At 48.0% G+C, this 27598-nt stretch overlaps 1 protein-coding gene across 1 annotated transcript in view; it reads left to right on the top strand.

The window, feature by feature from the left end:
* LOC144099423 (N-acetylglucosamine-6-sulfatase-like) overlaps positions 1–27598 on the top strand; it is a 52341-nt gene that overhangs the window by 7999 nt on the left and 16744 nt on the right. The window contains exons 3-8 of the mRNA XM_077632717.1: positions 5508–5711; positions 7074–7139; positions 16932–17030; positions 18363–18536; positions 20283–20365; positions 26109–26227. Of these exons, the coding sequence (XP_077488843.1) occupies positions 5508–5711; positions 7074–7139; positions 16932–17030; positions 18363–18536; positions 20283–20365; positions 26109–26227 (745 nt within the window). The remainder of the gene's footprint in view (positions 1–5507; positions 5712–7073; positions 7140–16931; positions 17031–18362; positions 18537–20282; positions 20366–26108; positions 26228–27598) is intronic.

Genomic DNA, 27598 nt, shown 5'->3' on the forward strand with positions numbered 1-27598 from the left:
TTTTGAAACGGCGGCCGAATGTTCTGGCCAGAAGATGAAGCTTCAAGTCTATTTTAAAAGATAGAAGCAGTACACGTAGTTCTGCCGTTGAACGCTCACTCCGTTTAATATCATTCGCTTCGTCGTCTTCCCCTCGATGCTGCGTCCACTTTTTAGCTACTGTTCCACAAACGGTCAGTGCTGGAGACCTGAACAGAGCAGGCACCACGACATCGTCAGTCTGTCGGACAGGCCCTTTTCTGTAAGTGTGACACATGCACAACAAAGCTGTTTTTACTTCTTCTGTCCGAGCCTGCCTCAACTGACGCAGTGCACACATGCCAAGTGTTTTTGCACAAGCGCCCGGTGAAGGTTTAGGGACCGTTCAATTTTGTGGTCACTTTCCGACCCGCCGACTAGATAACCGTTCGCACCAAGACATAGCTCTAACTTTGTAGCGCAGGCCGACGTCGGTGGTCAAAATTGTGCTTCGGTACCTGTTTCGCATAAGATGCTCTCTTTGAGCTCCTAACCCGGCGTTCTGGTAAGCTGCAGTTAGTGTCAAAGGCGTTCCGACGTTTATAGGAGTTTTCAAGTTGCGCGCTGCCGCAAGTTTAGGCCCCTTACCACACTCAACTTCACAGAGTATCGCCCCATAAGAACTTTGCAGAGAATTCGTGAGTGCGCAGAGTGCTGCCCGGAGATCCTGGTCTGGTCCGCCCTCATCATGTTTACTTGTACAGTGTGGATCGAATCAAGACTAGATAGTCTGATTCAACCTTTTCGTTAGGTCATTCCCTTGCAATAGATAAGACAATGGAAAGTGGTGCTCAACTCCTGCCCAGCTCAGATAGGTGTGGAGTTTGCTACTCAGGAAGGTGGTTGAACGATCCGTTATCAGTTCTCGTGGGAGCCCCTGCCTCCATTCGAGGCGATCCGGAAAAAAGTCGGCACCTTACATGGCATCCTGAGAGGGCATTGCAGCAGCCTCTATGGATTTTGACAAATAATCAACAGTAATAGGTACCGACTGCCTGTTGCCATTATGAGCAGTGAGCCAACGTGGTCGCTTCAACTGGTTTCGAATGTAGTTCCGGGAAGTGCAATGGTCGTATAGAAGTACAGGCTGGCATTCCGGAAGGGTCTTGTGCTGCTGGAAGACTTCGCAATTAGTGACGTACGATTGGCCGCTGCTGCTCATCTTTGGCCAGCAGAAGCGCTCTTCTGCCTTTTGTAACGTGGCTAGCTCACCGATGTGCTCTCCTGTATGTGATTCCTGAATAGCGTGCAGTTCCTGACTGCATAGAGAAGCAGCAATCACGAGCGTATGCAACTCATCGTTACGGTTTCTGAGCCAGTAGCTGCGTTATTATGCAGCATCCGGGAAGGTAACCTGAGAGCTGCCCCATACACCCTCAAGGCAAGAAATGATCTCTGCCAATTCTCTGCCCTCGCTTTGAGCCATAGTGCTAACGAAATAAGGGCCAACCTTGTCTGCTTCGAGGAGAGCCCTCTCCACTGGGGTCCCACAATAAGGCGTCAGCAGTGCGATTAAGAGCTCCAGCGTGGTTCTGCGGATCATATGTATATTCTTGGAGCTTAATTATACAATGAGAGAAATTATGCTTCAAGTGCAGCTTCGTAAGGATTCAATGGGGCAAATCTCCGTTCGAAGAGCAGATTGCTGACCGACGAGGTAGTGCCGAAAGTTGTCGACAATTCACACCACCATTAAACGTTCCAACTCGATGGAGTGGTAATGGCTTCCATCCGACCAGTTTATCGCTGGCGCATGCAACGGTGTCCTCAGCACCTTGCGGTTTGCGCTGTAGAAAAACCATCCTCAGGCCATCCTCGCTGGCGTCAGGGTGCACTTCCGTGGGCCAGTCTTCGTAGCAGTGATTGCGTGCCGGGCCCCGAGTCAACTAATCATTCAAATAGACTGTGACATTTTAATTTGAATTACAACGTTTCGGCGCTCATTCGGCTCCGAAACTCCGGCTCCGTTACAAGTTATCAAAAACAGCCAAACAGGCCATTTTGTCGGAATGTTTAGTTTGCAGCTAATCTTTGAGTGCTTAAAAGGTTTTCCCTGACGTTCACCTCATATAAAACTGGCACCTTCTGGAAATATTTGAGGGGGGCTGCTACGGAGGCAAAGGTAGCAATAATCGTGTTAAGTTGGGAAACCATGAAAGAAATGTGTGAAGTTGCTTTGTGCAGGCTCATAATGCATAGTTTTTGACGTTGCTAAGCATTCAGGAAGCGAATGAATGCGATTTTCAGAAATTGTGTCCTAGATAGGAGGTCTCGGACAAATGAAACTGGCATTTCTCGCGGCTTAACCGGAGTTCAGCTCTGCATTATCTAACAAAGATGCGATCTAAATTCCAGCGATTGTCACCTTCGTTTCCTTCACGACTAAGATGCTATCCAAAGATCCAAAGCAGAACTGCTATTTGAGAGAGCCGAGCACAATATTCACAGAGCGCTGAAATGTTCTGGGAGCAATTCGCAGACTTAAATGCTTGCGTAAGCTAGTACAGCTCTGAAGGAGCCCAAAAAGCCGTCTTATGTTTATCCTACTCGTCGGTGTTGATCTGCCGGTATCATGAGCGCCGGTCGAGAGACGAAAATAATTTGTCTTGTTGGATTGGTGTTAGTTGCGTCCTCGAGACGGGGAAGCAATAAGAGCCCTAAATTGTGTGCCTATTGAGCGCCGTGTAGTTAACGGAAAACCTCGAAGTGCAGTGCAGTTCTTTTGTGAACCAGAACATCGACGGGTGTACCCATGGCTAGACGATGGCCTTATGAAGCCAGCAACCATTGTTGTGTACCTAGTCAGTGATTACAGTCCACTCGCACTCGACGTAGCGTCGCAGCGGTGGAGTTGTCGAAGGGTGATTGACAGTCGGTGTGGGGCATAAAAGGAAGTCGATTTCGGGAAGCTGGGCACTAGAAAAATTTCACACGGTCATCAAAAAGATCGTACTGAAACTTTCCACATGAGCCGCTCCTATGGACTTATGGCAATATGGAGCCCATAAGATCCCGAAACATATATGGAAATCTATATCTTGTCTGTAAGGAGTTTGCAAGAATTCCACATAACTTCCATATGATTGCCACACCGTACTTGACTTCATATGAAGTGCGTGTCTATACGTGCTTCTGTTTAGTCCATGCCGTCTCCAGATACTCCGTATTTACTCAATAAAATTATCTTGTAGAAACGTATTGAATTATGGAACTCGTCATATGGAAACTTTCACTGGGGGCAGGCAGCGTTTCGTGGCCGCCAGGCGTATCTTTGGGATAGTCGGGCGAGGGAAGGCAAGAGGCAGAAGGGCATGATTGGAACTGCACTTCTCTGTTTTGGACAGTGAGTGTGTGGGGTTGGTTAGGAACCCGTGCCGAAGTGTTAAGTGGCACTTCGCCCACATATCGCGGGCTCGGGCCAGAGCAAGCTGAGGGCATAGCCAACGTTCGCCGCGCGCCTGCGCTCTCGCTCCGAAGGAAGGAAGGCGCAGTTATTTGAGAGCACAAGTGTTTATTACACAGAAAGCTGCAATACATAACACTACACTGATCCCCAGACCTCAGTATAACCCATAGCCTAGCCACAACAACCGAAAGCGGGCCCGCGGAGCCGCGCGTGCAATGCAAAGACTACATACGCGCGTGACGGCACAGACAAGGGCGATAGCATGCCGCACGGACAACCCGAGGGTTAAGTCGCACGCGACACAACACGAGGGAGGATGGGGAATGCGCGGAGCGCATCTTGACGACGCAGGTCGCAAGTCGATGGCTCAACGCGCGTCGTCACCAGCAATGGCCGGCGATGACGGAGAACCAGCCAAATCAGGCCCTCCCGAATCCGGAGCGCGTGGGCGCCGCACAGGCGGGCGACGGGACTCCGGAGGCTCGGGCCTGGACTCAAGCGAACATACTAGGTGCGCAAGGTTACACCACCCGCGCGTTTGGTCCCCCGGCAAAGGCCGGGGCCCCCGGGAGGCGAAATCTACGCATCTTTCTGCTGCCCGAGTCGGTGGCGATCTCCCCGTTCATTTCCCGCTCGGGCCTCTCGCCGAAACAACGCCCCCCAGCTGTCACACTGAGAGTGACCCAATGGGGACGAACGGAAGGGAGGGTGATTTAAAGCGGTTCTTCAACAGAGCTTCCCTTGGAAACGAGGACAAACAGCGCGGCCGTGCATTCCGCTTGCGGACACCCCACAGGAGGTCTCTAACGAGCAAACGGCAGCAGCGGGCGCGCAGTCCGATCTCTCTAAATGCCCATCCCCACAAGTGTCACGTCGCCCGGCAGGAGGTAATCCGTGAGGTCAGCAGGCAAGTCCGCAAACATCACAACGGCCGTTGGAAACTTCCTTCCAGCCTATGCTAAAATGCGCAGATGCACTGCTCCAACACAACGGCTACGGCGCTCTCACCCAATCGTTAGAGCGGTAACAAGGTCCACGGGCTTAGAGGGCATGGCGTTGGAGCAACGCCGAACGCTCAGCTCCGGTGTCGACAAGCGCAGTCGATTCGCCGATGCCGTCGACACTCACTGGCAGGAAAGAAACAGGAGGGGTCTGAAATCGAATGCGCGGTCAGGCAGCATGAGGACAGTCCTTATATGTGTGCCCCAATCGCCCGCATGAAATGCACCCCTGGCGATGCTGGGGTGTTATGGCAGACACCCAGGAGGTGGCGTGCGTCCCGCGATGATTGGCGCTGTTGTGCAAGGAGTCAGCCAAGCGGATAGAAGATGCACGCTGTAGTTTTCGCGAATGCCCGCGGAATCAAGCAATCCATCGAAGACTTTCTGCTGAGCTGCAGCGACGGCCACGTAATGCTGCACACCTCGAGAAGGCGGAGTTTGTCGTAAATGTTTGAGGCGATATCCTCACCTCATATTAATGCGATAACATCATAATACCAGAAGGGACGCCACCAGGACGGAAGTGACGTCATCACACCGGGAGTGGCAACTTCATCTTTCGATGTATCTTCGTTGCGTCCGTATCGCCGCCTCTAGAAAGCTTTAGGGAAACATTTAATCAGCAGCTAGAGCACCCGAAGAGTTAGTTGTCTGATCGTGTGCAAACAGGCATATCGGGATTTTAAGAGCAACGAAGACACACACAAGAGGGCACACGGGCTGCGTGCTGTGCTCCTTCTTGCGTGTGTCTTCGTTGCGAGGGGTCCACAAACACAACTGTGAAATAATGACACAAAACTCGATGTAAAGGCATCAGCAGCTTTTAATACTACCTATACCGCATTGCCAACACGCAATGTAATTAGGTGTCACTGGGAATTTCGTTTTTTTTTCCTACGCCGAACAATATCTTCCTGCATGTGACGAGAGCAAAACGGCAGCTACGACGAAAGGAAGCAACTACGCTGTGCTCGATCGAGAACCACCGCTTATAAAAGTGCCTATAAGTCGTTTTGGGAGCAGGAAACGGAACAATTCCCGATTTCCCGTCATTCCCGACTTCCGCTCCCTCATGGCCGCAGTACGTGACAACACCACTCTGCTGCCCAAGCCGCTCGAGCATCCTGACAGGTCGGTACGCGCACAACGCCGGCGTACACAACAATTCCGTGGCTGGCGGCTGCAGCTCGCTAGGCTGGCAACGTGGTCCAGAGCACTGTGCCTTCGCCGTGGCCCTTCGTGGGGCTGGCTACGAGACCTTCTACGCCGGAAAATACCTCAACCAGGTACGTGGCTCTTCCTTGCGGACCCTCCATGAGGATCCAGTACAGATGTGCCATTCATAGATCCCATTCCTTATTAGGAGAATGGGTGATGTCCTCAAAAGGTAATGTTGAGTTTTTAACAATTTTCTTAGCGAAAGCTCTAATTCGCGACCAAAGCTGCAAAGACCGTGTTATGTTTGAAGCCTGACCCAAATAAATAAAATAAATACTGATGCGACTGGGGCTTCGAACCCGCGGCGCGAAGAGATCAGCTTCACTGGCCAGTACGTGAGAGCACTATGCTATCGGCGCAGCCGATCATGCCTCGTGTTTAAGTGCAACACACACTCGCTCTGTGCATTGCACGTCGTCGTCTTCATTAACTTCGATCTGCTACGTGAACAGATGAAATAAGCTTAACATTTGATCAGAGCTTACCTCGAGTCCGATATCGTCGCCAGACGTGCCGGCGACCCAGCAAAGAAAAACTATGAGCCAAACACGGAAAACACATGCTTTCGCTGGTCTGCTCCGTTTAACTACCTTAAAATCCTACCACTTTTTTCTGATAATATTTGCCGCCCAAAGTTATCCAGCGAAACTCAACTCTTGGCGACTCAGCATGGTTCTTCTCAGGTAAAGTTATCGGCTTCCCCTTCCTTCACACTCTCTGTAAAGCGAAATGGCACGCGAACACGGACGGAATGGCAGACCTTTAGAAATACTTCGCGAGATGAATGTTAATACAACACACTGTGTACCACATATAACTTTGACCGCAAAAAGTGTCACTGTGCGTGGGTGGGAAGGGAGAGGATGTTTGTTTTTGTTTTTATGGAGGCTTAACGTCCCAAGGCCACTCAGACAATGCGGGACGCCGTAGTGAAGGGCTCCGGAAATTTCGACCACCTGTGGTTGATTAACGTGCACTGACATCTCACAGTACACGGGCCTCTAGCACTTCGCCTCCATCGAAATGCGACCGCTGCGGCCGGTATCGAACCCACTTCTTTCGGGTCAGAAGCCAAACACCATAACCACTGAGCCACCGCGGCGGCCGTTGGGAAATGACGTAGTCAGGTTGGGTGTGGGGGAAGTGACCTTGTGTGGGTGAGTGCGCGTGCGTGCGAGCGCGGGGCCGCTTGTGTGCGCGGATAGAAGCTACGTGCGCAGACACAAATAAAGATGTAAAGCTTTATGACCAATAATTGTTTAATTGAAATAAGTGATCGCAGTTATTCGAAGAGGTATGACATGAGTGCTGAAACAGTTACCCCGAATTTTGTTTCTACACAAATCATGCTTCCGCCTTGGTGTTTATGAACTCCATTTTGACTAAACCGAAAAGGCCGACATGACCAATTCCTCCGCCCTTTTTCGCAGTACGGCCACAAGAAGGCGGGTGGGGTTCAGCACGTGCCTCCGGGCTGGAGCCACTGGAATGGTCTGGTAAGTACGAACAATTCTTAAACCCAAGATATCGATCCCCCACTGAAAAGGTGCTGCGGAGAAATAGTTGACAGGAGACCGGATACATTTTTTGCGTCTCATTTTAACGTTCTATAGCCAGACATACATATGAATGTGAGAAAATATTGCATATAGATATGGAATGTCCCCCTAAACCTCGTGGTAAGGTGTACTTTTTAAGTGGCTGTAAACTTGCCTTTCTTGCGCGGTGAAAGCAGGGTCTGGTGCCTTAGTTTTGGTTTGCCACAACAGCTATCATCCACGCTTGCCATCGTCCGTAGCTTAGAATTCATGCACGCTGTATGCAGCTCAAGAACAGCACTAAATGACGCGTGTCTGATTAGCGAAGTTTCATTTCTTCAGCTGTTCGTACTGACATCGCATTTGCAAGGCGCTTCGCAAGTGAGGGGAAATCGCAAAGGCCCCTAAACCACGTAGAGAAAGCGTGGTGTGTCTTTTTCAGTGTTAGCTGTTAAAGCCAAGGTTACAAGCTTCCGCATAGTTCTGGCTACAATCGACGGTGTAACCATCCAGCGTCCGGCATCATGTGATCGCCCCGTGCAGATACCCGCTACTTCGCGCCTCGCGTTAACTTCGTAGTAAACAGATGGAGCGCTCGGTCGCAGCAAGACGCCGCCACACGGCTTGAAACGCCGCTCATGATAACCTCCAGAAATCACTGCATAGCACGCTATGCTGCGCGCATACGCAGTAGCAGCCGCAGTAGCTATGATAAACCCGCCGGCGGCGACTTGGCGCATCAGTCGGGTTACGCGAGGTTCATAGATGCAGCCAAGGCTGTGCCATGTGCTCTGAACGCTGCACGTGTGCGTCGGAAGAATCCAGCCACAAACGTGCGTCAGGTCGCACAAAGGACGAACACTTTTGGGACGCTGCCCGCGAACACGCTGCACGTCAAAATACTCACGTATACTCACAAACTCATGCATAGCAGCAGCATTGAAAGCAAATGCAACGACTGTGAAAGCACGATGCGAACTGTGCTAAAGCTGGTGATCCGCGTAGGAGAGGTGTATTCGCCACTTCATCGTTTTATCGCTGGTCTACCCATTCCCCCACCCCCTTCTTTTGCGTCAACGTACTACGCCCCCCCCCCCCTCGAATTTTAAACCCCCTGAAGGCTGTATTATTCAAAACGGATGTCTTGCTGCGTTCATTATCTGTGTGGTTGGTTTGTGGTTTGTGAGGGTTTAACGTCCCAAGGCGACTCAGGCTATGAGGGACACCATAGTGAAGGGCTCCGGAAATTTCGACCACCTGAGGTTCTTAAGCACTCACATCGCACAGTACATGGGCCTCTATAATTTCGCCTCCATCGAAATTCGACCGCCGCAGCCAGGATCAAACCAACGTCTTTAGGGTCAGCAGCCGAGCTTCATAACCACTGAGCCACCGCGGTGGCGTGTGCGGTTGGAACTGTTGCGACGGCCCTACCGCGGGAGTGGACCCTAAGGGTAACGACAGTCAACACCTCGGGCCTCTGGGACTGGGACGTGGAGAGGTGGCCGCCGAGGCAAAGGTGCGGCAACGGTAAGAAAACTGGTACGCCGAGGTGGCGGACCACCTTGGGTAACTCGTCACGCCGGATGGAGGCACACAACGATCCGCCCGCAGCTTGCCGACAGTAAGCCCTCAGAAGCATTGACAAGCTTTGCATATGGCACGATCATACGGCCTAAAGAAAGTCAAGGTCGTGCGCCGCGGGAGGCCTGCATGCCGTAAGGAGGATGTGCTCCCACCCAGAACTGCCGGGAATCATTCGAGGAGCCTTGCGCATAGCGTGGTTAGTCGACCTCATATGCAGCCAGTTCCGGTTATGGAGTAAAGATGCGCATAACTCCGATGCTGACTAGACCACACATCGGTGTCCCCGCGGTTGGCCCCTGGCGCCCTGCCACAGTGCTGACGAAATGGCAACAGTGTACTACTGCATGCATCAGTAGAGATGCGGTTCTTTTGTAAAGCTCTTGTCAGTAAACAAGGCGGAAAAGCGCGGTGGGACACTTAATGTCCCACTGGCGGGAGGTGGGGAGGACCACCAAAAAAAAAGTGAGACTTTAGAAGCAGTTCAATAATAAAATAATCTGCGCAGTTGTAGAGTGAAGCTCTTAGAGAAACTGAACTGAAAAGAGAGAGAGAAAGGGAATTTTAATGAAAGAAAGGCGGAGAGGTCGGCCGGTGGTAACAGGGCCCTGGCCTGCTACTCCACACAGGGGAAAGGGAAGAGGAGGAAAAGTAAAGTGTGAATGAAGGCTGATGATGGCATAATACAATGAGTTTCACGGGTGATGTCTATGCACACGCACACACACACACACACAACACTGGCTGGCGCTCGCATCGCGGTTACTGGACACATAAAACTCAAAACTGGTGTCTGCAACACAACACCGACACATGTCATTAACCATGTAGGTTGTGCACAGGCGGTCACAAACGAGTATCCAGGCCTGTGTCACACAAAAAGTTGAGCAGGGCTTTTGTCACACGCCACCAATCAGAACGTCTCGTCCTTGCGCCCAGAAGAGTTTCCTCAGAGAGAGGGCGAGAGTCCAGGTTTTTCACGGTCGCCTCCAATGTTGTTCTTTCAGAAGTATACTTCGGGCACGCGCAAAGAAGGTGTCCAATAGTCTCTGGTGTGTTGCACTGTGCGCAATTTGGGTTACTTTCGATGCCGATCTTGTGAAGATAGTGTTTGGTGTAGGCAACGCCAAGCCGTAGCCGGTGGAGTAAAGTCCCATGACGTCGCACCACCACAGATGGGAAATGTAATCGTGAGCCAGCGTCAAGCTTACACACACGGTCCTGTTGATGACTCGGATCATGCCAGTGCGACTGCATTGCCGCCTGCATTAAATGCGCCAACAAGGCTCCAATGTCTGATCTTGAAAAGGCTATCTCAATGAAAGCACCATCACTATGTGCCATCCGAGCCTCGGCGTCAGCACGCTCGTTTCCCGCTATGCCGCAATGGCTCGGTATCCATTGAAACTTTATGATATGGCCGCGGTGGAAAGCCTCGGCTAACAAAAGCACAATCTGTTGAACCAGCTGCTCGCATGCTCTTGGTTTGAGATAAGTTTGTACGACCTGTAATGCCGATCTCGAGTCGCAGAATATAGTCCATTGCTGCGCTGGCTGGTGACCAATATAAAGGACGGCTTCTCGTATGGCTGCCAATTCGGTTGCCGTAGAGGACGTTTTGTGCATGAGCCTGAAACGGTGACATGAGGCATTTCCTGGCACTATCACCGCTGCAGCTGAAGAAGTGGTCGTAACGGATCCGTCCACGAAAACATGCTGGGTGTTAGTATACATAGATGTAATGTATGACAGCGCCAGCTGTTTCAGTCCGACTGTTGGAATGTGCGTTTTCTTTGTTATCCCTGGGATTGTTGTCCGTATAGATGGTTTTGGTACTGCCCAAAGTGGCACCTCCGCAATCTGGTGTGGCGCGTAGTTCGAAGGCAGCGCATTGCGCTGCATCCAAAGGGCTCTGGAAAAGGCTGCATCTGGACGCACCGCACTAATGTTAGTCAGGGGGTGATGACGATGCCTGGTCAGATGCCGCAAATGCACACGAAGTGGCTCCTGTTGAAAATAAATTCGTGCTGGGCAGGCGCGGGCCTCATAAAATGTGCCCCATGTAGAAGTTTTACATGGCAAACCCAAGCATACTCTTAAAGCACGAGCCTGCGCGCTTTCAAGCACACGCAGGCCTGATAGTCTGACCCCCGAGAGAACGGGTGCACTGTATCTGAGAAGGCCGACTACCAGCGCCTGGTACACGTGTAGTAAAGATCGCTCAGAGGGACCCCAACATTTTCCTGCCATACACCGCACAATGCTTGCAAAGCTGTCGAGCTTTTTCTTGAGCACAGAAATGTGCTTCGTCCAGGACAGGTCACGGTCTATCGTAACACCTAAGAATTTGTGATGTGTTACGTATGGAACAATTTGCCCGTCGATTGTGACCGGATACCACGCCATTATCTTGCGTGTGAAAGCCAATGTTACGCTTTTAGTTGGCGAAAGTTCAAGCCCCTGACGGCGCAAGTACGCAGACGTAATGGACACCGAACGCTGCAATCTTGCTTGCACTTGGGGACGCGTGACACTTGATGTCCAGATGCAAATATCATCTGCGTAGGCGGATATTGAAACAGTCTTCGGTAGTTGTTTGAAAAGGCCAATGAGCACGAGATTGAACAACGTTGGACTGAGCACTCCTCCCTGAGGGACACCACAAGCAACATGATGATCTGCTGTGTCACCTTCAAGAGTCTCCATGTAGACGGTCCGGTTTGTCAAATAGCTTGCAATCCAATTGTGTAGACGTCCGCCTATACCACATTCTTCGAGTGCATTTAGTACTGCATCATGCTGAACATTATAGAATGCGCCCTTTATGTCGAGGAAAAGAGCAGCAGTCAACCTGTGACGGCGTTTTTCATGTTCTACCGTTGACACGAGATCAATTACACTGTCGATGGCAGACCGGCCTTTGCGGAAACCCGTCATTGTGGAAGGGTATAGCCCATGTTTTTCAAGGAACCATTCTAGACGGGTTAGCACCATACGCTCCATCGTCTTGCCAATACAACTTGCCAGAGCTACTGGTCTGTAGGATGTTAATGTGAGTGGCGATTTCCCTGGTTTGAGCAAGGCCACAATGCGGCTTCTTTTCCACTGCTGTGGTACAGTGGCAGAGGCCCAAGAGTGGTTGAACAATGTTAAGAGGGCTTCCATTACCTGTGGGCCTAGATGACGAAGCGCATTGTATGTTATTCCATCAGGTCCTGGGGATGAAGGATGCGTGCAAGCAGAAAGAGCTGCTTTCAGTTCTTGAATTGTGAAGGGGATGTCCAGTCGATCGTACATCGTGGGGGGAGCACATCGATGCTGCCGAGGTAAAGAAGCGCTTCCGGCAATTCTCGAGCAGAAATCCTCCGCCACCTCTAGTTCTTGCCGTCTATCATGAAGTGCCAATGCACGGAAAGGGTGTTTCTGCTGGGGAAATGTCGGCAGTGCTCGAACAACGTGCCAGATTGTGGAGAGTGGTTTGCGGGGATCCAATCTGCTGCAAAATGACCGCCACCGTTGTTTGCCTAGGTTCTCCAAATAGCGCTGTATTTGCTTCTGGGCACGTCGAGAGGCCCGGAGATCCGAGACATCCTTTGTCCTCCGGTATTTTCTTTGCACGCCGACGAATCGCCCGAAGCTGCGCGTAGATCACATCCACTGGTGCTGTGGAATTTGGCGCTGAGATATTGCGTGTTGCATCGTGCATGGCCGAAATAATACGCTGTTCCACATCTGTTGGAGCAGCGAGTTTCCCACAGGTTTTTTCTAGAACAATGCGGAAAGCACTCCAGTCGGTGCAACGTATTTTGGCATTTGGAAGACGGTGAAACCACCGTAGCTGCACATACGTCGGTATGTGGTCACTTCCATAACTTTCAATATCAGCACACCACGTTGCGAACGATGACAGGCGCCTGGATACAAATGCAAGGTCCAGGCAGCTGCTGTAGGTAATCCCGCGTAGAAATGTCGGCGTGCCATCATTGAGCAAAACGAGACCTGCATTGTTCATGAACGTGGCGATATCCCGTCCTCGAACGTTCGTGACGGCGCTTCCCCAGCCGTGGTGATGCGCATTGAAATCTCCTACTATTATATGGGGTTCCGAAACGCTGTCAAGTAGCGATTGTAGTCGTAGGGCATCAAATCGACCCCTTGGTGGTATGTAGCCACCTATAATAGAGATTGTGCGCCCATTCAAAGTCACAGTGATTGCTACATACTCGTTGCTACTGCCCCCAGGAATTTGATGCCGAACGTAAGTGAGGTCACGACGGACGCATAGTAGTACCTTGCTCAAATGCCCAGCCGCTTCAGAGAGGAGACTTTCATAACCGGACAGTCGAAAAGGAGATGTGATATTAGGCTCACATATTACAAGCACCGGAAATCGGTATTTGAAGATCCTCTGCCTGAGATCTGCTAGGCGGCCTCGCAGACCGCGAGCATTCCATTGTAATACTGCCGATCGAGAGTTTCTCTCCTGCAGTGAGGGTGCTGACGACGGTAGAGCCATAATTTTGACTGCTATTAAAGGGTGGCAAGCACCGGTTCAATAGCGTCTAAAATTTGGACAGCAGCCTTAGCAATTGGCGTGTCCACTCCAGCAATTATCAGCCGTAAGGTGCCTATCAGCTGTTTCAGCATCGCCCTGATTTGATCATCTGTTGTCGACACAGCCGGCGGACGCACAGGCGGACGTGTCACAGAGCTTACAGTACGCGATGGTAGAAGTGGCCACTCTGCGGGGTCCTCCTGGGGGGTTGTCAGTCTTGGCTCTTGCGGAGCTGGAGGCAGTGGCTGTTGCGCGGCAGAGCGGTCTCGGTCCTCCTGATGTGTTGACTCGTCATTTACTGAGCTCAATTTCTTCTGCCGACTTCGTGTCCTCCTCCTGGAGCGACGTACTGCGATTGCTGCTTCTCGGTGAGTAGAATGGTCTCTCACCATTTTCTTCAAGATCTTCATCTCTGTTTTCACCTTCGGACATTCCCTAGATGTTGCCTCATGAGGACCTTTGCAGTTGGCACAAACTGGAGACTCAATCGTACATGTAGGTCCATCGTGCACGCCACCACAACGCGGACATGTTTTCGTGCTCGTACACGCAGCACTTACATGTCCAATCTTCTGGCATTTTCGGCACTGCACCGGTCGGGGCACATAAGGACGCACTGGGTGCCTCACAAAACCCACTTTCACATGCGATGGTAAAGTAGTACCCTCAAACACTAGTTTGACACACCGTGATTTGCCGAAACGATGGATGTCAGTTATGCGAACAGAACTTGATAGCAGTTGCACCAAGTCCATATCCTTGATCTCTATGTCCACGTCAGAAATCACACCAGCAGTAGTGTTAAGTCCATGAGCGAAGAACGAGCGGACTCGTATGTTGCCAAGGACAGACACGGTCTTCAACTTATCCAGGGTTGCCCGGCTAGAGACATCAACAGAGAGGATATTCCTTCTTGCGTTAATACGCACTTCTTTTACTTGGCCCGGAACCAGTCGTTCAAGAAGAAGAGTCAAAGTCTGCCTGTTGATGGAGTTGAGATTCTCTTCCTCAACAGGCATGTATGAAATTGTGTAAGTGAGAGATTGCTCACTTACATTGGCCTCGTTGGTTGTTTTCTTGCTCACACTGGATTGGTGAGGCATCTTCGCTGGCACAATGGACTTGTTAGCCCGCTTCGTACACACACTGGGCCCACACTCAGTCGGGGTTTTGGAAAGCTTCCTCTTCAGGCGCCGACTCACAATCTCGGTGTAGCCTCCGTCGAACTCCATGTCATCCGAGTCAGAGAAACTGGACGATCCCGGGAGCTCTGAGGGGAGATCCATACTGCATCCAGGCTGATCTGTGCAGTTCACACTGCTAGCCACAGAAGGCAGCAGAGGCGGCGGGTCATCCGCCATCGCCTGGGACGGCGAGGTTGCCTTGAAGGCTACAGAAGCACAAAGTATTTCAAAAAAACAGGAGCTCGATCAAGAGATGCTGCCGTTCGCAGCGCTCTTCTTCTTCCTCTGTACTGACATAAAGCACATAAGTAATAGTTACCAAAAAATCAAAATTTTTTACAACAAATTCATTGTTTATTTATATTTCTTTAGGTATTTTCAGCTCTTTCTCAGCAATGGAGAGTAACACGGCAGTTAAATTAACAGGTCGGAAAGGCACATTTATTTTCCAGCAGTTGAACTGATTGATCAGCCTACTGCAAAAGCTACATTTTCTAGAATCGTTACTTGGTTTTAAGTAAGTTCATTTACTCAAATAAAATGAATAAAAATTCTAAAGAATGCAGTTTTCCTTGTAGGAGCTTATGGTTCTAGTTCCACTGCTGTAACGATAATTAGCCTTTCCATATATTTAATTTCAGATTTGTGTTCCGAGCCATTTCTGAGAATAAGGAGCAACAGCATAAAAAGTATAAGATAAATTATGAAATATTTTTGCGAATTAGAGAGTTTTTAACTACTACAGTAGTGCATTGTGTGGGCCAAGTTTTTTCTGTAGATTTCATTGTTATTGATACACAATTCTTTTTATTACTACTTCTTATGTGACACCCAGCACAACGACGATTGATTTAAGTAGCTTAAATGAAAACCGCATCTCTCTATAAAATTCTGAAAACGAGTTTTAGTACTCTACTCCGCATCCTGAGAAATCATCGATTCTCTAGGCGAAACTGCTCGTCATCTCAAAAATTTTTTTCTAACACTGCTTACTGGTACACGTAACCCCACGCCTTTACTTACTGACACCCCACATTGGAGCAGGAGGGAAACACTTCTTAATTTAGTCCCCCCTGATATTGATGGCAAACCGGACCACGGTTCGCTGCAGGTGCTCGCTGGGGTGCGCTAACAAGACGGTCCAGATATGGGAAGGGGTTTAAGTATTGGGAGAAGGAAGAACTACCAGGAAGAGAAAGACAACGTTCTAGGTTGGCGTGGGAGCAACGGCAGCTAGGGCAGTGGGGCTGCTGTACAAATTCGTATAGGTATAGGCTAGCAGGGATTGGGTGTAATTTGATTTTAATTCTAGGGCATACGCGAGCTTCTCGGCCCGTGAGGGGCGGACTCTGCGGAGTAAGATTAGCTAGATGAGAGAATAGGCTGTGAAAGGGGGAAGATCAAGGAAGATTGAACAGTGTGAATAATGCCTGTGAGCTCTAGCTGTAGGACATCAGGGGCAGCGTCGTTCAGTTACGTGAAAATCGTATTACCATGGTGGCTCACGATTCCCACTCCTTGCATGCCTGCTAGTGCCCGACCGCCGCCGGGGGAAGACTTTCGGCTTAGAAACGATAGCATCTTGTATTGGAGGCACATTCTCCAGACTCCGAGTCTCCGGGGAAGCTATATTCGCTAATCCGCGCCAATTTCTACTGCTACCGTAGACGAGTTTGCGCCAAGCTCCGAGTCACTTGTGCTAACACCTGCTTCCACCTGAGTTTCTTTCTTCGAATTCCTGCGAACCCCATGGAAGTGCTCGATGCGTCTATCTTTCATACAGCCTTGAATTCTAGGCAGTGGGTATCATGTCTTAATGGGATTACCTAGTGGGACATGAAAGAAATGCCTTAACAAGGGCTTCTGAAGGGAAGCACATTACTTTCCCCCACGTGGGCATATTCCGACCACTGCTACTCTTGTTAATCACTCATGTAGTTCATTTCGGCTGTTCATTGATGCTCGGAAGACTTCCTTTCGACGAAGCGTAAAATACGTACTGCGCATATTCAGTCCCCATAAGCGAAAAGTTGCCAGGACGGAAAACTTTTAATGAGCACGTTCCGTCCAGAGTCAGAGCGTTATCCCAGATTGGTAACTTGATTGTCCCCGAAAGCAGGTATAGATAGTCCAGAACCATGCGAACCATAATTTTACGAGTCCATAAATTGAAATGGTAAGAAGCAAGTTGGAACTCGGGAGGGAATGCGTTAGGGTAAGTAGGTTTTCGGGAAGATGGGATGCTTGATAGTAGCAACTATGACCCTAAAAGACGTTTACTTCTTTTAAAGGGACTCATCCCGACCTTCCAGTCTTTTCATGTGTGCACTGTGTATAATGTCGATTTTATTTTCTATTTCAGTTCTGTATTCGAGCTTTGTATGCTATTTCGGGGAGATGTTTTGGTTACCTCTTCTACTGACGCAGGTGGGCAACTCTGTGTACTACAACTACACTCTGTCGGTGAACGGCGTACCGGAAAAGCATGGTGACAGTCCAGACAAGGACTACCTCACAGACGTAATGGTAAACAACAATAAGACCATTTCAACATGGTTCAGCAATAGTGACACTACCAAATTTTCAGCAAAACTAGTAGCTCTAACAAGTTTCATGCTGTTGAAGTATATAGCAGCCTTTAAGTGTTATTTAGCTTTAATTCGGTACTTAGGTTGTTAAGCTAGTTAGGGCTTATGCTTGGCCTAAGTATAGGAAAGGAATTTCTTTGAGATCAAGCACAAATCAAAAGATAAACAGCGCTACTAAACGCATACAGAGCAGTTTTATGGCAGTGTTAAATATTTTTATGAAGGCTATGGAAGCAAGAAGTTTTATTCACATAAACGAGGTGATCGATGAACGGAGAACACTACTGCAACACTTTCATCGTGTTATATTTTTTTGCATTTTTCAAAGCTACGCGAAGAATAATCAGTGGCCGCATCGTCCTTTCCTTATGGAAAAACTGCTGATGGTCACATTGGCAAGTAGTTCAATCAACCTCTGTAAAATATGAATCACGAGGGTGAGGGGAATAGGGTGGGGGGGGGGGGGACTGACGGCGTGAGCATAATATTAAGCTTTGCTCGCAGTAAACATATCTCAAACCATATGAAACGAAGATTAATTTCGGACATCTTCTATTCTTTCGGGACTTTTCGGCATTATTGCTGGAACCGGTAACGGCGAGTTGCAGAAAGTTCCCGCTATTTATTCACTGCTACTGTGAGCCTCATTATATAAAGACAGGAACTGGACATGACAAAAAATATTACTGAGTTCGCGCTGCATATCATGAGTACAAAAGAGAGGGGAAATGTGCCGTTAGTAACAATAAACGGGAAGCGAAAGACTCACAGAATAGGAAAGCGGGAAAGCGGACGTCTCTCACAACAGAAGACAAGCGAAAATGGTAGAAGATATGCAATGTCGTTTTCAATAGAGCGACTGGTTTTACTTTCTCCGACCATAAGGAATAGGAACAGCCCCGCTATACTAAAATGACAGTACATGAAAATAACAATAAACAGTTGTATTTTATGTTAGATAATTCATTCTGAAGCTTGAAGTCAATAATTACCGCGAAAAAAAGTTAGGTAACTGACGGCTTTTCTGTTATTGTTGCCACAGGGCCGTATCCATTTCATTCTTATCTGCAAGAAGTGAATGTTGTGAGAGACGTGAACCACTGTGCACAGGTACGTAATGAAAACTCCTGGGTTGCAGTAGAAGAACAAGCACGTTGAAATTTTTATTGTTGTATAAATGCTGAAGCCCGGGATACTTAAATACCAGGCAGAAAATGGGTTTTTATGGCGCACACCTGGTTATCACTGGGGAATTGCGTGCCCTCTGCAGGCAGCCAAGGCGCTGACCTTTCTGGAGAACCGGCCGGACTCGCGGCGTCCCTTCTTCATGATGCTGAGCACACCGGCTCCACATCAGCCGTTCACGCCCGCTGTGCGCCACAAGGAAGCCTTCGCGAAATTGAATGCGCCCAGGACACCAGCTTTCAACGTCAGTGCAAACGGGGTACGTATCTACATTCAGTAGTTTCTCTCGGCATTAGATAACCATATATGTGGCGTCAGCCTAAATTGCAGCTAGATGTTGTGCTGGCTGCCCTCTGTGCATTGGTTTTCCACATCTTCCCGGCCGCGGCAGTCGCATTTTGATGGAGGCAAAATGCTAAAGTCTCATGTACTGTCCGATGCCAGTGCACGTTAAAGGCTCACTGAGGACAAATTGGTGTCGGCTCGTATCGATAGAATACCAGCTCCTAAACACAAAAGCACTACTCTTTCTTAAAACAAAGCTCTTGTACGGTATAAAAGAGCAGGAAATAAATACCGGTAGCCCCGCCACAGTCCTATCTCGCCAGTGCAAGCGTAATGGTGAAATAGCAGGAAAATACCACGGTTGACAAACATGCATGAAGGTTACGTGTTTGATCCATATTGAAGTTTATAAGTTTTGTTTTGAAACCACTAGTGCACATTTATCACATGAGGAACACGGAAAAAAGACAACCTGAATGTTGGAAGTTAAAGAATACCTGCAATTGGCGGTGCAACAGCCGGCCAGCTGAGTTTCGGTATGTTTTGGGCTGCTTCGCGGCTATGCGTTCTGCGTGCCCGCATGGTTTCGTTATGCGCCTCGAGTTACATGGGCGGAGCAGCAGAGGACGTCCAAGTGCCTCTCTAAGTGCTCCTCGGGCGAAGTTTGTGCAATGGCACGCAACTGCAACGAAGAAATAGAGCTGTGCATAGCAATGTCCGACGCGCCTCCACGTTAGCAAACGAGCCGCTCGGCGTGTCCGCTTCGTCAACGTACCAAGACGCTGGGCAGCATAACCAGCCCTACGAAGACTACTATCAGTCGTGACGGTGGCTCGGCGGTGACAGCGAAGCTGCCGAATCCTCCGGACTTTCTTGCCAGACCCGCCGCAGCAGTCCTGAAAACCGACAATTATTTTCGCAAGCTTCTTAGTCAGAATCGTTTGCGGGATACATGGTAACGTTTGTGCAAACGTAAACGAACCGACGACGGCTGATGGAGGCCTTCAACGTCCGGCCTGCAGTTGTTTGCATTTCGGCTGCTGCTCAGTGGAAGCGCAGCGTTCGCCGCCCGCAATAAAGAAGTCCTCGCTTCCGTTTGCGCCGCTTTACGTCACTGTTCTATTTCGTCATCAGAGGGCACCGAGTTTGAATCGTAGCGGCGGGAAAAAGGTTTTCGACTTCAAATTCAAACCTAATAGCAATAAATGCACTTTTCGTTTCCAGAGAAGTGGCAAAAAAGCCGCATAATGCCGAACTGTCGGATTTTACATGCAAAAACTATTCATAGCGTTGCCCTCAGTCCTCCTTAAAAAAAACCAGGCGGTCGAAACTTCTGGAGCCCTCCACAACAGCGTCCCTCGTGAACAGTGTCGTTTAAACAGTTCGACGTTAAACCCCATAAACCTAAACAAAAACCTCCATTTCATTTGTTTTTATTTTTAAAAGTATGCACCACTCATTATTCATCCACGAAAAATGCTGTATGAATAACAAGGCGGTTACATAACGTATTTGCTGAGTGTGCTGTGAGCGCTTCTAAGCGCATTATCAGAATGTTTGTGATTCAAGAAATCTAATTGCATGTAAAACTATCAAATCACTCTGCTGATGAGCATACTACTCTGTCATCTTGTCGTTCAGCAAGTGCTGATAGTAATAACAGACAGAACTGACCTCTCCTCGACCAGGATTTCTATTAGAATCACAACCTTTATTCCAGACAAAGCACTGGTTAGTACGGCGAGCCACTCACCCGATACCAGAGGATGTGGCTTCCTGGATTGACGAAGCGTACAGAAACAGGTGCGTGAAAGCAATCACGACAACGTTCAGTTGGCATCATCATCATCATCATCAGTCTGACTACACCCACTGCAGGGCAAAGGCCTCTCCCATGTCTCTCCAATTAACCCTGTCCTTTGCCAGCTGAATCCACCCTATCCCTGCACATTCTTAATCTCATCCGCCCAACTAACTTTCTGGCTCCCCCTACTAATCTTGCCTTCTCTTGGAATCCACTCCGTTCCGCTTAATGACCAGCGCTTATCTTGCCTTCGCGTCACATGCCCTGCCCAAGCCCGTTGCTTTCTCATGATTTCGACTAGGATGTCATTACCCCGCGTTTCTTCTCTCACCCACTCTGCCCGCTTCCGGTCTCTTATCGTTACACCTATCATTTTTCTTTCCATTACTCACTGCGTTGTCCTTAACTTAAGCTGAACCCTTTTCGTTAGCCTCCCCGTTTCTGCCCCGTAGGTGAGTACCGGTAAGATACAGCTGTTTTAGAGTTTTTCTCTTGAGGGATTTGGTAGCCTGCTATTTATGATCTGAGAGAACCTGCCATATGCGCTCCACCCCATTCATATTCCTCTAGTTATTTCCCTCTCATGATCAGGATCAGCTATCACTGCCTGCCTTAAGTACTAAACGCATTCCTTTACCCCTTCCATCACCTTGCTGCTAATTGTGAACTGCTGTTCCCTTGCTAGACTGTTGAGCATTACCTTGGTTTTCTGCGTGTTAATTTTTAGATTCACTGGTCTGCTCTGCATGTCTAACACGTAAATCATTACTTGCCGTTCACCTCCTGAATGACTGAGCAAGGCAATATTATCAGCGAATCGCAGGTTTTTTAGGTATTCATCATTAACTCTTAGCCATAGCTGTTCCCAATTCAGGCCTCGGAATACCTCCTGTAAACAGCCGGTGAATAAAGCATTGGCGAAATCGTGTCTCCTCGCCTGACGCCCTTCTTTACTGTAATTTTATTGCTGATTTTATGGAGGACTATGGTAGCTGCGTAGTTGCAATAGATATTGCAAAATGGCATTTTTCTGGGCCAGTTGGTATGAAACCATGATTTGGGCCAGCATGAACTTTGGGACACAAACGAAGAGAGACACATGGAACACGGAACACACTGCTGACTAACAACTTTATTGAAAAGGCGCGGAACACGCGGAAATATATACAGTGGTAAAGGTGGAGAGAAGGATGGAGAGAAGGCAAAGGGCATGGCGAAATAAGGTTGCACCAAAAGCAAATGTAACAAATCCTTAGAACAAAAGACGAAACAGCCGTTACCGGGAAAGCGAAATCACTGAGCCCCCCACAATCTTAGGCCGCGTTGCAAAACTGTGCGCACGTGATGAGAACCAAAGCATGATCGAGAATCAGTTCTCAGAGTAGTCACAGGATAAGATCTAGGCCACAACAAAGACAGTGAAAGAGCAAAAGCCGCGTCATAAAAACAAAACACGAAACAACTGAAAGAATATATGAATGAAAAACCCGCAAGAATTCACGCCAAAACAAAGCTAGAAGTTTAACATGAAGATGGACATGAGGCTGCGAAATCATGAAAGCTCCTTCGCCTACAGGTGAGACGAGGGTTGAAAAAAACCAAAAAAGCCAACACTAACACGGCTAAAACAGAGCTAAAAGCCTGAAGTTGAATTTAAACCAAAATGCCAACAGTGACACGACTAAAACAGGGCTAGAAACGTAAAACATGATGTGGGAGATAAAAAACAAAAAGCACAAACACGGTGCCGAACAGGACGGGCGTATAATTTGGCCGGTTCATGGGACAGGGCAAACATCATGGAGGAACGTTTTTTCTTTGGTTGAGAGTGCAATTGACGGGGTGCTTACGCAGTCCTTCCCTTTCTTGTGGATGGCTACAGCTTCGATGATTTCCCTGGCCAGCCTATCTTTTTTTCTTCCAAGGATTGAGATGTTGTCGAGGTTGGCCGTGCATGGGTGCTTAGGCTGGCGGCAATGAAGAGCCAGGAAACCTGATGTGGCAGTTGCTCTTAATGAATTTGCGTGTTCTCTAGCTCTTTCATTGATGCACCTGCCTGTCTGTCCAATATAACATTTACCGCATGCGACAGGGAAATGATAAATTACACCTTCGTCGCAATCTGCGTATCTTGTCTGGTGGTTTACTGCGCACCTCATCCTTCGCTCTTCGTTGTTAACTTGGCGGCACATCTTGTATGCTTTGTTGGGTGCAGAGCAAACCACCTTGACAGCTTGTTTTGCGGCGATCTTTTTGAGGTTGTGAGTAAAGCCGTGGACGTAGGGTACAACAACGATGTTCTTGCTGGTCCACGTTTCTTCCCCCATGGTTGCAGATTCCTTGCGAGGCAAGCGGTGAAGCAGCGCCTCGCTTACCGTGATCAGCATTTCTTGGGGGTACCCAGCTGCCCTTAATCTAGTGATCTGCTTCGAAAAGCTGGGGCCCATTTGGTGCGGGCATGATTTTTTCTAGCGCTGACCTCAGTGCCCCTTTCGCAATTGCCCTCTTGACGGTCTTAGAATGAGCTGACTCATGGGGAAGGAAACCTTTGTTGCTGCGAGGTTCATAGCGCCAGCACGCATGTCCTTCTTCGAGCAGAAGCCGGAGATCCAAAAACCTAATTTGGTACCCCTCGGGGAGTTCATGGGTGAAAGTGAATTCGGGCATGCTTTCTTGATATCCTCCAGTATCTTCACATAATGCTCTTCTACACCCTGATTCCGCTATGCCTGTAAAACTGTATGAGGTATTGAGTCCAATGCTTTCTCGTAATCAACGAAGGATATATATATATATATATATATATATATATATATATATATATATATATATATATATATATATATATATATATATATATATATATATATATATATATATATATATATATATATATATATATATATATATATATATATATGGTTATATTCTGCGCATTTATCTATCACCTGATTCATAGCGTGGACATGATATATTGTGGAATATCCATTACGAATGCCTGTCTGATCATTTCGTTGATTAATGTATATGGTTTTTCTCACTCTATTAGCGATTACCTTAGTAAATACGTTGTGGGCAACGGACAGTAAGCTCATTGGTCTAATTTTTCAAGTCCTTGTCGTCTCCTTTCTTATTATAATGACGTTTGCATTCTTCCAAAGCTTCTGGTACGGTCGAGGTCATAAGGCATTGCGTATACAGGGTGGCTACTTTTTCTAGCACAATATCCCCTCCGTCTTTCAACAGATCTGAGATATCTCCATTTTTAATATAAATGAAGTTCGCAGTTTTATATTATGCGCATGAACAAAACAAAGGAAAATCGAAAAAACTACACTAAAATTTTGTCTGTGTGGATAATTTCTTTTCAAGAATTGGTCTCAACTGCAGTAGGTGTTCTCTGCATGACCTAAGCGGATGTTGACCAAAGCATTATTCTGCTGTAGACTGCTCTGGACAGGTAGCTAGCTATTAGGCATCCGCTTATTTCCTTTCATTTTCAAGCGAACAATGTCCTACCAGATTCCATGTCATCTACTTTGATGCTCGAAGAATGTTCGCTCCTTTTCTTACCTCGAAGTGATTGAAGTTGACATTTTTACGTCGACGCCGATAAAATCTGGCAGTTCTGCAAATGCTTCAAAAGTTGTTATTTTGAAGCGCATATTGTCTGTTTAGGCTGAAGGGAATTATCTGTTGAGACGCCGTGTTTAAAGGTAAAAGTTTCCAACACTGTTACACATGACAACATATGGTGACCCTTTAAGGATTCCTGACTATTTTTTCATGCTTCAAATAAACAAGCCCTGTGCACTCCTAGGGACTGTCCCCGTAAAACATTCCAGCCGTGCATACCCTGAGAGACGAAGAAAATTTGATACAGTTTGTGCTCTCTTTAGAGAGAAACCATCTCCTGGTGAACTGCGCTGGAAGCTATGGCGTCATTGTGACGAAGCAGCAGCACACATTTTTTATTAGGCCTAAGGTTATTGAGTTCTGTTGAACACGCGAATGGCGGAGGACACATCTCGCCATCTGCTAGCTGATCTTGCCCTCTTCTCTTGCGCCGTTCATTTTGTACAGAAAAATATATATGAAATATTTTAGTTCCATAGCCTCGTCAAGCTTTGTCTCTGTGTAGTAGGAGTACCATGTCTTCGTTTTTCGTTCACCTCCTTAATTTCTTCATTGTTTTTGCCCCACACACGACACGCCATTTCTCCAGAAAGCAGCTCGCATAACGAACTGGATGCGAAGAGAAGGCAAGCATAGCAGGGGGCGGCAAAAATTTAGATGGGCGGATGACATACAGAAGAATATAAAGAACGTAGCTGCAGTTGGCACAGTACAGGGTGTGCGTTTGTATCAGCAATGCTCCCCGGCTAATCCCCTGCCGTGGGTACGTGCCATTAGGCCTGAAGACATCGTCACCATCATCTTCATCATCAGGACAGGGCTAATTGGAGAGGTACGGGAGAGGCCTTTGTCCTAGAGTGGACATAGTCAGGCTTATAAAGATGATGATGATGCTAGACATCATGATACGCTTTCTTGTGGCGGCATGCTCACATAAGCGCAAAGATTACACTTAGTAAATAGGAAAAACTAAATACGTACCAAAGTAGGGTTACATGTCACATACATGTCATGCATTCTACCCACGCCCTTAAATGCGGAAGAGAAAGCGGATTTCGCTTGCGAAGGTTGTCGCCTGGATGGATTAGAGAAATCGATGCAGAGTGCAACATGGCAGATTCGCTTCATTGCGATTGCTTCACTTCTTCACTGTTAGACCTCGTGAACAGACAAGGACGAAAGAACGGCTGCAAATGAGCGCTGTCTCACAACTAGTCTCTCTACAACGAAGGCAACAAATATAAAGCATAAGAGAACATGGAGAAACTATGAAAAAATCAGGATACAAGACGCATGCTTCACACAGATAAGCACAATAATAGATGCTATAGCGAGAGATTGTCTACTTATCCAACGTTGCAAGATACGCAAGCACAAGTTCGTGTGCGTTCATATTTCTTTCGTTCTTATTTAACTATGAAGCCAGTGCAAATCGCTTAGTTCCGCTTCCCCTTGTAGTAAATCTTCTGGCAATGTCTGCTGAGGCAAAAAAAAATAATGTTGCCGTGCATTCCAGACACGATGCATGAGAACCGTCGTAGTACTGAAAATTTTCCAGTCGCGCATAGAAGGGAGGGTCTTCAATAGTAACGGAACCGCTTTGTTGCCGAAACTGACGGCGCATAGTACTGCAGTCGGAAAGTGTGCTTAGATCACTGCGGTTAACAGGGCTGCGCTTAGCGACCTCGTGACACAATAGTTAGTACACACGCCATTTATCTTAAAAACCCCGGAACCTTATGCAGTCCGCCTTTCTCATGACTGAAGCATCCCAATGAGCTGGTAGATCTGATACGACATTTATCAGAGTCCGTAGTAGCATCAGGAGGGGCAGGGGCTTCATTAATTTTGACTGATGCCAATAAGGAATACATGCGAACTGGATTTGTCACTCACATTTTAATGACTTTCAATGAGAGGCTGCGTTGCAAGATGACAACTCTTCCACTTGGGTACAACGGTGAGGCGGTCTTTAAGCGAAGGAGACTGCACCTAGCTCTCCCGCTTGGTTCATAGTTGGCCATCAAAGAGCGAGTGTTTTCAGGCTCTGTTACCGGGAGAGACATCACGTGAAATTATTTTTGTGCCCATGGCTGTCCTTTTCAGGTTGCGCACACTTCTATCCGTGGACGACATGGTATCTGACGTCATGAGTTTGCTGGCATCGAAGCAGCTCCTGAACAACACATACGTGTTCTTCACTTCCGACAATGGCTACCATCTGGGTGGGTATCACACAGATGACCTTCATCTCTGGGGAGCGATGGGTTCTAGATGTGCATTGTTTTATGGCGTATTCCAGTCTGCGATCGCGAGAGTCCGTTTTAATCTGCACAGGAGCGCAGCATTCATTCAATCAGAACTCAGGATCTGAATCCAAATCGCCCATTTAAGACGATATTCAGCTCCGCGGAGCCTGACAACTTGTCCCAGGTCTCCTATAAGAATATGCTATTGAAATTCTCATTGTGCCCGTTAGCTTGTTGAGTTAACTTTCAGTAAGCAAAATTGATTAAGAGACAAGATATTTTTTCGCAAGGTTTCTAAAAGAAGCACAATAGTTAAGTTGTCGTGAATTATTTTGCATTGCAAGGGGTTTACGATAGGTAACGAGGCACGTTACAAGAATACGTCTATTTAGGGCAGGTAGTGACCGCAGATCCGGACCACGAGAGTGAAATACCTAGAAGAATAAAAACGGGGTGTATCAAATTTGGCAGGTTCCCTCAGGTCATGAATGGCAGTTTAACAATATCCCTCAAGAGAAAAGCATACAACAGCCGTGTCATACAGGTACTCATCTACGGGGCAAAAATATAGAGGCTAACGAAAAGGATTCAACTGAAATTGAGGACAACGAAGTGAGCTATATAAAGAACCAATATGAGTGTATTGTTAAGAAACAGAAACAGATCAGACTGGGTCAGGGAACGCAGGCGAGTTAATGAGTTCCTAGTCGAAATAAAAAATGGGCATGGACAAGGCATGTAATGCGAAAGCAAGATAAGCGATACTCGTCAAGGGTAACGGATAGGATACCAAGAGAAGGCAAGCGTAGCAGTGGGCGGCAGAAAGTTAGGCGGATGAATGAAATTAGGAAGTTTGCGGGAATACAGTGGCCGCAGCTGGCGCAGGACTGGGTTATCTACAGAAATATGAGAGAGGCCTTTACCTGTAGTGGGCGTAGTCGGGCTGATGAACGTGATGATTACGACTTCCAATGAGGCAGGTGCGAGGTGCTAGTGATTCCTGGCTTCTGATAGCCATTGCTAGTCTAACCAGCGTGATACACATGCAGATAACGGGATTGAAAAATATTTAAGACGTCGGCACTCAATCCACAACAGCATTTTCACTTCCTTTTCTATTATAAACAACGTCGGGCTGAGCATGCGTCACCGCTTCGAAAGGCTTTCAGTAATGGAAATTTATTAAAAGTGCAAATATAAATCCAACGCTAACGAGGGTAGCGCTGACGACGGTGGGCTTTCGGGTGAAAGCCACGTCTGCTCTGGTGGCAATGTACATGTAGCAGGTAAGCACACTGGTCTCGGTTTGTGGCATCATTCTGGGTAGCCGTCGACGCAATAGAAACT

The sequence above is a fragment of the Amblyomma americanum genome, chromosome 7, assembly GCF_052857255.1.
Source record: "Amblyomma americanum isolate KBUSLIRL-KWMA chromosome 7, ASM5285725v1, whole genome shotgun sequence".
In the NCBI taxonomy this organism is placed as follows: domain Eukaryota; kingdom Metazoa; phylum Arthropoda; class Arachnida; order Ixodida; family Ixodidae; genus Amblyomma; species Amblyomma americanum.